The 13,951-nt window shown below is 39.7% G+C and overlaps 1 protein-coding gene across 2 annotated transcripts in view; it reads right to left on the bottom strand.

The window, feature by feature from the left end:
- Nucleotides 1-2,818: 2,818 nt before the first annotated feature.
- Nucleotides 2,819-13,951, bottom strand: part of GYS2 (glycogen synthase 2) — a 60,627-nt gene continuing 49,494 nt past the window's right edge. For both annotated transcript variants that reach the window (XM_080392668.1, XM_080392667.1), the window contains 8 exons: nucleotides 13,537-13,596; nucleotides 12,825-12,903; nucleotides 12,058-12,171; nucleotides 8,992-9,118; nucleotides 7,881-7,976; nucleotides 6,116-6,279; nucleotides 4,860-4,940; nucleotides 2,819-3,737 (listed from right to left, as the gene is read on the bottom strand). In XM_080392668.1, coding sequence (XP_080248794.1) covers nucleotides 3,522-3,737; nucleotides 4,860-4,940; nucleotides 6,116-6,279; nucleotides 7,881-7,976; nucleotides 8,992-9,118; nucleotides 12,058-12,171; nucleotides 12,825-12,903; nucleotides 13,537-13,596 — 937 coding nt within the window. In that variant the 3' untranslated portion in view covers nucleotides 2,819-3,521. The remainder of the gene's footprint in view (nucleotides 3,738-4,859; nucleotides 4,941-6,115; nucleotides 6,280-7,880; nucleotides 7,977-8,991; nucleotides 9,119-12,057; nucleotides 12,172-12,824; nucleotides 12,904-13,536; nucleotides 13,597-13,951) is intronic.

Genomic DNA, 13,951 nt, shown 5'->3' on the forward strand with positions numbered 1-13,951 from the left:
TTCTTGTGTCCAAGCAACTATGTTTTATTTTTTTAACCTTTATCCCTAGTCATGCTCTTCATCTTTTAACACTACTTTCCTCTGATCTTTCTCATGACACTGTTAATTAATTTTGTTAACTCACACTAACTATAATGTAGCTCTTCCTAGACACAATGAAATGCAGCTGAAGGAACAGGGAAATTAATTTCTATCATGGGGCTATAGGCACTTTCATTAATTGTTTATAATCTATATCACTTCATGAAGGAACATAACTGGGGAAATCAAAATGTCCTTGTTTGTTCGTTTTTAAGCACGAATATGTCTTTCAATAGCAGTGTATGTTGTACGACAGGACACATTCATGATGAACTTCATCTAAAGACCAATGGTATCTAACAGAATCTTTTCATTAGTTTAATTGCTTTGTTTAAAGCATACTCTGAATATCTCAGGTGCATCTAAGTTATTTTCGAGCATGTTTTACAGTATAATCAGTCAGTGCTCAGTCAAAAAGTAGAAGGCTTATACATCCTTAAGTTCATTAGTGTAATGAAATTCACTACGCCTCTAAATGTCCCAGAGATACAAAAACTGCATTAATCACGCTCCCAGCTGACTGATTTTGTATGCATTCCTGATCTAAGCTCACTAGCTTAAACAATTCTCTACAAATATCACAAAACAGAATAAACATTCTGCCTTATTGGTAAGCTGTTTGTGAAAACCTAATATTTTCAATCTGACAGATAAGTGCTTATGTAAGAGATAGCTGCTACCAAGCTTGTCAGATGTCAGTAACTGTTGGAAATGCGTGGCATTTTAGTTAGGCAATCTGTCGCCTTGACTGAATGAAAAGCCGTTCCCTCTAACACTGCAAATCCAGAAAGCAGAAAAGCATTGCTGTAGTTAAATCGCCTTGCTACTGACAGCTAGTCCTAACATTGAAGGCAGAACTAAAATAAGCCCAGAGGCATGAGGCAGAGGTCACTTTGGCCACTGTGGGACCATTTCTGAGAAGAATGGACACAGCATTCACATTAGTCATATCTCAAAAGTTGTGTGCTTTCTGTCACACCAGGCAGGTGCTCAAAGCATGTGAGCGTGCTGAAACACACACAGCTGGATTTGTGCATGATGTCACGCCAGCTCCCTGCCCTTCCCAGGGAACTCAAACACCATAAGCACTTCTAAGAGAACCTGCAACCCAGATCATACTTGTTTATTCTTCTCCTCTGGGACTTGTCCACAAAGAGCAAGCACAGCTGTCTTAATGTAACCCTAGGAAAACCTTTCCACTTTCCATATTGCCTGTGCTGTGCCTCCAACGTTTAGCAATATTTACAATACATATGTACCAATCTCATCTCTCAGCACTACAACGAAGCTGAGTCTGGACTGATGATAAATAGATGTTCACCAGTCTGTGGCTACTAAAACATTTTTAGGCAAGAAAGGAAGTGCCTGATCACTTTCAGATGATGCTAATGCAATTTTCATGGCAGAGAATTTGGGATGGAATGCTTTTTGTCCATACAACAGTGCATCAAAATACAAGCAATAATGTCAGATTTCTTGACATATTTTTTTTAAGCCAACTTTAACTTAAAATGAATATGCTCTTTAAATGTTATTTTGTTGGGACTTTCAGCCATTACATTCTTTGACTCTGCAAGGAAACTTTGATTAAAAGCACTCTGGGGAAGAATATATATTTATGAACTCACAAAATGCAGCTGTTCTCCACTTAGTAAACTGTGTGAAGGAAAATATTTGCAGTATCTTTGCTTTCACCAATTTCATATGAAAAATATTCATTGTTTTAATTACTTTTAAAAAGGCTAAAAATCAGTGACACCTTTTAAATCCAATTAAGTTTTGCCATAAAAGTCTGAACCTGTCTTCTGAGACTAGTTACTCTTTCAGATAACCACATCAGCTTAAGAATGAAAGTCCAATTTTAAAACAGGTTTTAGGTGGGCAAGAATATAAATAGGCACCTAATCCCTTTTATCCTGTATGGCTTATAGTAAGAAACACATCATCAAATGTTGAAGTGTTTGAAGAGTAGGTGTCTAATCAAGGTTGGACATCTAGGCTCCCCTGGGATTGACAGTGTGGGTAAACACCTCCAAAGGTTACACAGTCCTGCCTGTTGAAGAACAGGCTGAATCAATTCCTGGAAATGTATTTTCTTGAACAACATGAGAAATTTTTGATGCACAAAGTTCTAAAATAGAAGATTAATCTTGTTCCTAATGTCTTCATGTCAAGATCTACTTCTGAAGAGCATGTTCAGGTAGTCTCTGCATCTCTAGAAATTGAAATACTTGTTGTGGTTTAACCCCAGCCAGCAACCAAGCATCACGCAGCTGCTTGCTCACTCCCCCCCAGAGTGCAATGAGGGAGAGAATCAGAAGAGCAAAAGTGAAAAATACTTTTGAAAGCTTTCTGTAAGAACGAAATGTCTAGTTCTCGTTGTGAGGTTCAATTATTCCCCGAGAACATTGAAGTTTGAGGTGCTTCTCAAAGTTATGTCTGTGGGGCAGACGTGTTCTTGGAATTCTTTTAGCATTATTTGTTATGATTAGATCTCTTCTAGAAGTGAAATAAACCATGGACTAACTGGGAAATTGGAAAGAACTAGAGTTACTCCTCTTTGAATGTTGTCACATTGCTCTATGGCATGTAGGTCTGTCTGCAGGGGAAGGTATTACTTCAGGGAATTTTGTCATTCTCTTTAGCCAAGTCACATAAATTTCCTTCTAAACCAGTTTGTTAACAAACTTAGAATCTGAGACAAGATGAAAACAATAAAAGAGACATACCAGAGGAATCAGAAAATAAATGGTCTGCTGTTTATTGTGGGTCTAAATGTCTTTAGAAAAATGACTTAATTTGTCTCTCAAATTCAAATGCCCACTACATAAGACTTTATATTGTTCCACAAGCAGGATGTTTCATCACTGGATCAAGACACTTCTGTGTATTGCAAAAAAAATTTTAAATGATGTAAGCTTACAACAAACAGCATAAGGAAAAAGAAAGACCATTTTCTTTTCAGTGTATCTTTTTCAACCCTGCCAAGGCTTCCCCAGTGTAACACTTCTGTTTCCCTAAATTTTTTGAGCTCTGGCTTAAAGTTCATGTTAGTTTAGGAGACGAAAAGAGAAACATAAAGGAAGCAGGAATTAATGTGGGGCACCCATAATGGACCTATCAGCATAGATTATGATTAATATAGATAATTATGTAGAGAAAGGTATGCTTTGCAGTTTGTATAAGGTCCTGAGAGGATTGTCACATTCTCTAGGTTTATTAAGCTTGAGAAATCTCTTCTACCTCAAAAGAGACACAGAAAAATTGTCATTTAAACTACTTTCAAGGTGGAATAATATTAGGCTTTCCAACAGCGTAGCTCAAGTAACATTTAAGATTCCCCTAATTATATCTCACTGTCCTTAACACAAAGCTTGCCAAGCCTACAGGAGAAACTGTTGAATGGATGGAGAGACCCTGCCAGGGTCAGAGCAATGAATTCAGTTCCTGTATTCTCCATGCTGCTTCTTTTTTCCTTGTGGCAATACTCCAAGAGAAAAGGGAGACTTTATGTTTTGCCTATCCCTTTCGGCTTCCTCATCCTCATCATATCTTTCATCCTCATCTTCATCTTCGCTGTGGTGAGGGCTGGAATGTTGAGAGACAGAAGGTGATGGTGGCACCGATGAAGGCCTGGGGTACCTGAAACCTTCCGTCTGGCAAAGAGAGAAGCAAGTTGTATGTATTATTGCGGTTCTCCTCAATTGGTTGTATACAGCAATGTAAGGCTATCAACACTTCAAAGGAAACCAACAGTGGGATGTAAGCTAGACCTGTTCTGCACTCTAAAATTAAACTCTCCTGAACCCAGATCCCCTCAGTCCTTCTCTGCCAGTAAGTACACACTTATATGGCAGTGATCTTTAGTCTCTGCCATAAACAATATGCTGCCCTTCCAGCACTGCCTTTTGTAAAATATATTTACTGAGCCTTAAAACTGCTGACACAACACAAAATCCTTCTGTATTCTGTACTCAGAATATGCTTATTGAAATACAGAGGTTTTCTAGTTATAACGTCAGTGTCTGAAAAACCAGAAGCAAGCAAGGGGTTCTGGTCTGAGCATCCTTATCTCCTCCTTATTTAAAAATAAATAAGTTGCTCTCTGGAGGTTTGGTTTCAACTAACATTGTTCTTACATTGGATATGAGCAGCCTCCCTTCTCAAATTGGTGCTAATATAAACTATGCAAGAACTGTTTAAAGGTGTGCCTTTCAACTGAACCCTTGCGGTTCCAGCCATAGCCTCATCCTCACATACCATGTTTAGATGAAGGCAATACATTGCCTTGCTTTCTCTAGAACATCCTTTTCTCAGGTCCCGTTCGATTTGGCTTGTGCAGAACGTCTCCATGGCATTTATCAGAAGCAGAATTAGAAGCTTCCACTCTTCTAATAGGAATTTCAAGGGCCAGTTCCTCAGCTGGTCTAAAGCGCCATAGTTCCACCCAGGCCACTCTAAGTCACCTGAAGAACTGTTCCTGCATTGCACCCGGTACCCCTGGTGTTTGCATCTAATACCATTACAACTCCTGAGTGGAGCTAGGGTTTATAAATTGTTGAGCTTGTAACTATAAGTTCCTACTTCCCTTCAGTTAAAAGAAAACTTGCTGTCTTTTCTCTCTTTCTGAGACAGACAAACAGACATTCTCTCTCTCTCTCTCTCTCCCCCCCTCCCTCTCTCCCCTTCCCTCCTCTTCCACCCCACACCCCCCCCCACCTCCCCCTCCATACAGTAGCTAAAATGCAGATGAACTCATCTCCAAAATCAGACTGTACCTTTGGTGGAGCACTTGGTTCCATCTCAAATTTATCTGGGAATGTTCTGCTGAGGGCCAAGTGTCTGGCATGCATGTAATACTGCAACATAAAACAGAAGCCTTTACAAGTCAAGTTAAGTCTTGGGTAGATTTAAGAAAGAAAAAAAAAAGAACATAAAATTAGTATCTTCTAAAAGATGACACTGAACAAAAGCTAAACATGTTTTCAGTTAAGCATCCAATTGATATCACTGCTTGTAACACACACATTGCAGTGAAGTAGCGCACCATTCATGTTAGATTCATACTGAAGCAGAGTCTGGAACAGAAGCTGAATAAGATTTCTGTAAGACTAAGATGTATTAAGATGGAAGCCAGCACTTGTCTCAGTCTGTGTTGCTCTTACTAAGAGACAGGTATTCTTTATCTCTCAAGATAGAATTGGCTCTTTTTTAACCAGGAAAATTTACACCTTTCAGTGTGCATGTGAAATAACACACATAAACTTTGGACTCATCCTTGCATAGGAAGCATGTGTAACAGTTACAGAGAAGTAATATTTATGAGTTTACTGAAGCCTGGTATTTAAGGATTTGGCAAAAATATTTACGGATCCACTATATTCATGAGTCTGCATCACATGCGTGGAAAAAGCAGCTTGTCGTGTCAGGGTCTTTTGCTGTGTTGGGAACCGTATAAACAGAAAGGTTCACACACAGGTATCAGGGCAGGACAAGGTCCAAAATAGCTACAAAACTGATACACGTGCATCCGCTTCTTTGCTCCTGTGGACCTGAGAATACTGCCTTGCAACTGGCTTCTTAGTAGACAGTACTGCAGTGTTTTCTATGTCAAATTAAAAATACTGGTTTGCCTTTAAGGTACAGAGGTACTTTAGAAGTGTTGAGGACCCACAAGGCCAGGGAGCATTTTAGGAAGAACAGGTAGGATTTTTGAAAGAGTCCAGATGACCCTGGAGCACAAATTGTACTTAGTGTAGGGTTGCCAGTGTTGTCAGAGACACAAGCTTTTCACATTGTCTTCAGCACCGGGAGCACAAAGACCTCAATGTGACTGGCTTCTGCTCTAACCTATTCAGTTAAATCACGTCTCTCCTTACCACTGGAGAATGGAAGCATTACACTGAAACATAAGGGCAGGCTTTGCCTTTTCAGAACAATGATGTCTCCTTGCATTGCAGCATGATGCCGAAGACTGCTAGAGAGATCTATGTGTCTGGAATTTTTAATACGTCTGTTACATAGTTTCACACACCCTGCCTAAGTATCTCCAGTCCAACAGATCTGAGAGCCTCTCAGTTCGGTTTCTTTGGATGATCCGCTGGCGACGGGACTGCTGACAAAACCCATACAGGAACTGAGTCAGCTGGTTGCATGATTCATCAGGTGAGCGGAACCTCCTGTCAACTATGTAGATGCCTGAAGGACACAAAAAAAGGCAAAGATGAGTAAAACTGAAAATGGTATCTGACCTCTTACATTTCCATCCTACTTTCTGTCACATAGTCTTACAAACATTACATGTATTATATGTTCTTTTTAGTGTTAGAAGACAATTATATCTGGAATATTCCTCAACATTCTGATGGAATGAAAAGCTGCAGAGAAATGTGTATTTTTTTCTTTTAATTTTCTTTACTTTTCAGGACTAAATTCAGCAAATTATTCAAAATTTGGAATCTTTGTTGTTGTTGTGTAACTATAGAATCATAGAATCATTTAGGTTGGAAAAGACCTTTGAGATTATTAATCCAACCATTAACCCAGGACTGCCAAGTCCATCACTATGTCCAAAAGGATTCAAGAGTTTCTGGATAAAGACATATCATTTTTATCTCCCATGATTTTTTAAATACTGACTGCTTAAAAAACCAACTAGTGCTTTCCTAGTTTGCAATAGAATTTATAAGTGTAGATGGTCAGAACTAGCTTGTAAAGGGGAGGTTGTATTTTCTGTAGAAATATAAGTGTTTCCATAGAGATAGCTATCTTGTATACATTAGTCAATATACAATCCTGGCAGAGAGAGCGCCAAGGTAAAATTTGCCTCTATGTAGTTTGTGGAGATCAATACTTTATTCTTGCACCTTCTTTACACCAGTGTGTTGGGAAGAATAGGGCAGTAGACCTCAGCTATCTTAATGGACAAGACAGACACAAAACTACCTTAACTGAAGTGCTTGTTGTCCCCTAGGAAATGTACAGCAATTTATGTCAACGCTCACATCTATGTTTTGGCAGAGAAGAGCAGGTGAGCTATACTCTTGGTCTGTGACCTTTCTGAAGGTTCTCAATGAGATATCTACCCAGGCAGGTGTAGCTATATTTTGCAACTGGCTCTACCCCTGCCCCTGGGTCAGGGCATAGTGGGTACCAGTCTGGAGCTTCCACTGCCTGATGGTGCAGACAAGCCAAGGTACTTAGAAAGAGGCCCTAGTTTGGGCACATTTTCAATATTGTCTTGAGACACCAGGAGTTGGCTGCCTTCCCCCTCATCACATTCCAATCACAAACTATTTCTAAACATTTATGAACAAGTTCTTATTTGTAAGTAGATTCCTTTTATTTTCACAGGTTTATTTTTTAGACTACATGATAATTTATTCTTTGGTGCAGGCAAGTTCAATGGCCTCAAAGTCCCAGTACATCCTTCTCGGACTATTCAAAGAGAAGCAGATTTTCACTGCTTCTTTGGAAGGGCTCAGGGTGTAACCAGAGGCATTAAAGGGAAGTGCTGGGAGACTCTAGACTGGTATGAGAAGTGCTGAGTTTGGAAAGATAAGCCAGACAAAAGGTTAAAGGGAGACAAAAAATGAGAGAACCTGGAAAGGGTTTGCATAAATATGAAAGCTTGAGCAGCTTGTTCAACATAATGAAATATTTAGAACTCTGATTATATTGCCCCAATGAACTACATTGCACTAGTTAAAGCATGAAATTGAGCAGCAACAGCATTGTTGCTGTGCTTTTTGCTTTCCCAACTCAGAGGCGGTATGTTGATAGGGTGTTAAAAATTTTACCATAAGCCGCTGGGTCAGCAACATGTTCCTGCATGAAACAGCCGAATCCAGAAAGGTTTGTGGTTACACTGGGAATGCCCATCACAGTACATTCAGCTGCCAAAAGAAACAGACAAAAAGCCTTTCAGGGCAATATGCTTTGAATAGTTTCACCTTGAGAGAAAAAACGAAAAAGAAACAGGCAGACAGAAGGTCCCATAACACTAGGGCTGCTCTGAAAATTTCAAGTGAAAACTATCACGCTTTGCTGTGGATTTGGAGAAAAAGAAGAAAGAAAGAAAAAGAAATTTTAAAGAGAAAATTTCACATTGTTTGTAAGAACATATATTTGTGACTCCCAGCAGCTAAACTGCAAATTTTCTGGGAGTCCAGTGTTGAAACAGAGAACCCAACAAATGCTCTTTAGAGGGGCACCTCAACTTTCAGATGTGTGTCGAGACTACAGAAGGTATTTTGGAGGACACAAAAACCCCAGGCACCTAGGCTTTGATCTTCATATGTATCCAAGTTCATAGTTTGCACTGATTTCATCAGGTGTTAAATGCGTTTTGTAAATCTGGCCCAAATTTTTTAAGTCAGAAACTATATGCTGTCTGTATTTTTAGAAATTTTCATTCAATTCTGTGAGATTCTCTACCACTGCATGTAGTTGTGGAAAATATCTTTGATATGGTGTTACATAATTCTATCAAACTTAATTGTTATCTGGAATTAAATCCATTGAATTGTCAACTGGTAGCATCAGGTTTCTTGCCCTACTTTTTTCAATATGCACATTCCTCTAAATCTTCTTTTCAAATCCTTGAATCAAGTTAAGAATGAAGTCTAAAAAATGACTTTTTGTTCTAAAGCCACATAAAATCAAAAGATTACATGTTAGTATGGGAAAGGGTCCAGCGCAGGGACAAATGTGAGTAGTTGTCAGTCAGTAGATGCCATTTTATACCACCTTGCCCCCAAATTTTGCCAGCAGTAAGACCTTTGCACTGCAGAGGAAACAGAGTCAAAAGAGTTTTTTCAGCACTCCAGAAGAAACTGGCTGCAAAGCTATTCTGCATCAACAGAATGGGTATTCATCTTTCAATACTAGTGAAGTATACAGATTGCCTACCTGGAGTGTAACCCCAGGGTTCGTAGTACGATGGAAATACACCAAGGTGGCAGCCTCTAACAAAATCCTCATAGTCCAAGGGCAGCAACGGGCTTGTTGAAGAAAGAAACTCTGGATGTAGGATCACCTGGATATTCAAAACTTATATTAGAGGTGAAAGAAAACCATCTTCAATACATTTTAATTATCAATTAGCTCAAGCAATTTCTTCACTCTGGTCTTTTCCTAAGTATCTGGACAACACCTCCTTTGCCCATCTGTTACTTAATTGACTTCCCACACTGAAACATATCTTCCCTGTGTAGTCTTGTCCTGGAAACAGTACTGATAACGAACCCTTTTTCTGGACAGTTCTTGAGCTTTATCCTTGTTGATCAAGGAAGACAATGAGCACTGAGAATTATGCTTAAGGCCGTGGCATTTAGCAATACTTAATTTGGTTCTCTTGGACTGTTGTGCCAAGGTACAGAGTATTGGGTTGTCTTGTTCAAGAGGAGGCCTCAGGAGGATACAGCACTTCTGAGCTTCACAGCATCCAACTGAAATACAGGAATGCTTATGGTTCTTTCAAGAAGTGAAAGAATTATTAAACCAGACATATTATAGCCCCATGGGCCTGAGCGAACCTCATCAAGTTCAACAAGGCCAAGTGCAAAGCCCTGCACCTCGGTCAGAACCTCTCCTAGTATCAATACAGGCTGAGCACAGAATGGATTGAGAACAGCCCTGAGGAGGAGACTTTGGGATGCTGGTGGAAAAAAAACTCAACATGGCCTGGCAATGCGCACTTGCAGCCCAGAAAGCCAACCAAATCCTGGGCTGCATCAAAAGAAGCGTGGCCAGCGGGTTGAGGGAGGTGATTCTCCCCCTCTACTCCACTCTGGTGAGATCCCACCTGCAGTGCTGTATTCACCTCCGGGGCCCCTAAGATAAAAAGGACATGGACCTCTCGGAGTAAGTCCAGAAGAGGGCCATGAAGATGATCAGAGGGCTGGAGCAGCTCCCCTATGAAGACAGGCTGAGAGAGTTGGGGTTGTTCAGCCTAGAGAAGGGAAAGCTTCAGGGAGACCTTACAGCAGTCTTCCAGGTTCTAAACAAGGCCTACAGGAAAACTGGAGATGGACTTTTTACAAGGACCTGTAGTGACAGGACAAGGGGTAATGGTTTTAAGCTGGAAGAGTGTAGATTTAGATTAGATATTAAGAAGAAATTCTTTACTGTGAGGGTGGTGAAGCACTATAACACGTTGCCCAGAGAAGCTGTGGATGCCCCATCCCTGGAAGTGTTCAAGGCCAGGCTGGATGGGGCTCTGAGTGACCTGGTGTAGTGGAAGGTGTTCCTGCCCCACGGCAGTGGGGTTGGAACTAGGTGATCTTTAAGGTCCCTTCCAACCCAACCCATTCTGATTCTATGATCCTCTGCCTAGGCTAACTAACCTTGCTGGAAGACAAAGCTTATTGGGCTAATGTCCTGCTTTCAGGACCCAGGCTAATGGGTCCTGCACGTCTCTGCAGGGCTTGAGGTCACTGACTTACATTCCTCTACTAAGGAGAGAAATGCCTTGTACATGCTGTCCAGTCAGCTTTGGGAGGAAGAAGCATGAGGAAAGCGTTTAACCTTCTCTGGGCTTTTTCCCCACATAAACATACTGCAGCCATTATTCCATGTCAAGTATATGCTTTTATCCTTTCTTAATAATATAGTCATGCTACTCACTTGAGTAAATCAACACATGAATGCATTCAACCAATAAGTGGTCTGTAAACTCATTATGCAAGCTTATTTGACTCCAGTGAATCAAATAAGATTTTCCATTGGCATTGCTGCTGAGGCCGTTTTTCACATGCCAACGGTGTCTGAATGGATATAGCATACATCTCTCAAAATTGCTTTCCATTTGAAGTTTACAGAAATTTTGTCCATGACATTCAGCTCATTTTGTTTTAAGCCTGTTCATGCAGGAGGTATTTTTCCAGTGGTAATGACAGGTTTGTACAAACTTGACATATACGTAGCCAATCAAGTCTACTGAGAAGCAGGAAGAAGTGTGTGCAGTGTTTATATGCTATCTGCTTTCTCATGAATTCAAGCAGTTAGTTCTGAAGACTTTTTCATTACATTTATATACAGTGCATCCTTCCACCCTACTTTTGTTACATCAAGTTTATTATTACCATATAATGCTCTCAGAGCTCACTGGAGACCCACACTTGGCAGAGAATGCATTAAGCCAGGAAGAAGCAACTAGGAAGTTGAGGAAAATGTCTACTCAGTTATTGCCATGGGTTTAAAAACCGAAACATTGGGAACAAATGATATGTCATTGTAAGAGATACTATGGATCTGACGTTAAAAATGTTTGGAACAGAAAAAAATGCAATTTTAGGTTCTACTTTGAATAGATAGATGATGAGATAGTCATAGTTAGCGAAGAGAATGTCAGACATTCCCAGACCAAAACAGACTTTGGCACACTTATGAAAGCAGGAGATGATCATTTCTGTTGTCTGGCAAGATAGACATGGAAGTCAGGAAAGGATTTATTTACATGCATTGAGCTTCAACAGTTATGTAAACAAGACCACAGCAGGAATGGGAAGTATTTCTGCTCAGGATCAAAGCCCTGGTTACCTTCTACAGCAAACACTAAGCGTCAGGGTGCTGTTCTTAAGAGACAAACCAATACTCCAGAAATGTCTGTGCTCAAACTCTGCCCTCCAGTTTTAAGCAAATGAATCTATTACAGAGTTTTACATCTGGGTGTAAATGACGTGTGGCACTTTCTGAATTTCAGGAGTAGTAGCTCCTCATTCAGTACAGGAGGCAGCAATGAAAACAAATCCCTAACATCAGATTTCTAATTTGGTTAAACATCAACTGAGGATATCTGTGAAGTGACTAGTTGTTATTCCTGGAAACTAAGGAAGCGGGAGGTCTATCAGTATACTACATTAGTAATATACTTCCTTATCAAGAAGTTGACTGCGTTCCCCATGATAATGATCCAGAGTGAGACTGTTTAAAGAAATTCCATTTTATATCTAAAATGAAAATGACAGAACGTACCTTTACTCTGTCTGTCCGGTTATTGAAAAGGCCAATGCGTCGGATGGTGTTGAGGATTGGATCATTGCCATCGTCAATCATGTTGTGGGTGGTCACTGGGGGCAGACAGTGTCGCTAAAGAGAGAAAAGACAATCCATAAGCCAGACAAAACCATTGACAAAAAAGTCCTGTTACCATTTTCTAAAGTTAGTGGAAGACAGCAGGAGATTTTGTTATCAATGCGAATAGGTTTTTACCCTTTCAATTTAAGGTAAGAAGAAAGTTGCAATCATATAATGTTGTCTTCTGTATAACCAAGGCCATAAATGAGACCATAAAATCTGTCACAGGACTTACCTGTTTCACTTACCTCAAAATACTTGTATTTGTACTACCTTTTAGAAAGGTCTACCATTTAATTTTAAAGGTTTTTAGACAATACATTATGTCTCTTAAGAGACTGGGTTTGCATATCTAATAAAAATGGAAGAATCCAGGCTTCAGGAACAATGCAAAGTTCACACTTAATGAAGAAGAAAAGAATTAGGAATTTTGGTGTCCTGCGTGTGACTGGAGGAATATTCATGAATTCCTCAGAAGAATTAGTTTGGGTTGTACTCTCATTAGAAACAGTCACAGGTGATCTTTAAATGCTACTGATGAGAAGCATATTTGCTGAAAACTTCATTTCAATGCATGCATATTGCTATCTGTCATACACAATCCTTGTACACAGTCATGTTTATCATTTATACTAGATATTTGTGTAAACAATAAATTTTCTGACCTGAGTTGAAAAGATGGCTCTTTTCATAATGGTCATATCATCTCGGTCAAGAATCTTGTTCAGGTCTGGAATTTCTCCTCTGTGGAGGCAACACAGAACCTATTTTACCAAATAGCTATATAAAGAAAATTAAGAAACAGCAAACAAGGTCTGATCTGAGGCCTGCTGATGTCAACATGAATCTTTCCTTTGTTTCATGAGCCTTCTATATTCCCTACATTTTGTTCTCCCATACACTTGCCGACTTTCCAATCAGCTTCCAAAAAAGCTAAAGAATTCTTTTTTTCTATTTGTCAGCCATAGCTTGGTTTTGCTGAAGTTCCAGTCATCTAATCTGTGCTTTGGGTCATTCACTTCCAACTGTCTTTAGCAAGGACATGACTAAGCCACTAATACTTATTTCTCTCATGTTTTTTTTTAGGCTGACGCAGCTTGTTTTTGACAGCGAGTAAGCCTTTGTATTACTTAGACATCCTCAATGTCTCTTAAGACTCTTTCCACAATGGGGTGTTAATATTTTTAAATTTTTCTCCTTCGATTTGCCTGTTGATCAAGTAACCTGTATATGGAACAGAGGGTTCCATTACCTTCTCCTGTGCCCTTCCTATAAATGCCAAATTTTGTATACAAAGAGTAGAATCACAGAAATACCATGGGTAAGAGAGCTGAATACATAGATCTGCAAGGCAGAGCAAGTAACTTATGTACTCACTTTAGCAGGGCATTGTAGAGTTTCTTTCCAAACTTTTCTTTCACAGATTGTGCAGTGTCCCTAGGAAAATAAATAAATATATGTAAAAAACAGGAGAATCCAGGACAAGGATAGAATAAAAGAGATTCCTGCTGTTGGAAATTAAATTAAATTGCTCTTTCACATATACTGATGGAACCAAGAATGTAGAAGCAGATAGAGGTCTGGTTGTCAAAGCTCTTTTATCCAGCCAGCAGCCATACCGACAGATTTCCGCACAACTGAGGATTTGACCTGCATCCAAAGATGAATACATTGTGAAAACCAGGAGCAGACCTCACTAGCGATTACTTCTAATATTTTGCTCTGATAAGTAGACCACACTTTCATCTCAGCTATGGAAAAAGAGAGCATATATATGACTCTACACAGAGAA

This window comes from Falco punctatus (assembly GCF_963210335.1).
Source record: "Falco punctatus genome assembly, chromosome: 6".
NCBI lineage: Eukaryota > Metazoa > Chordata > Aves > Falconiformes > Falconidae > Falco > Falco punctatus.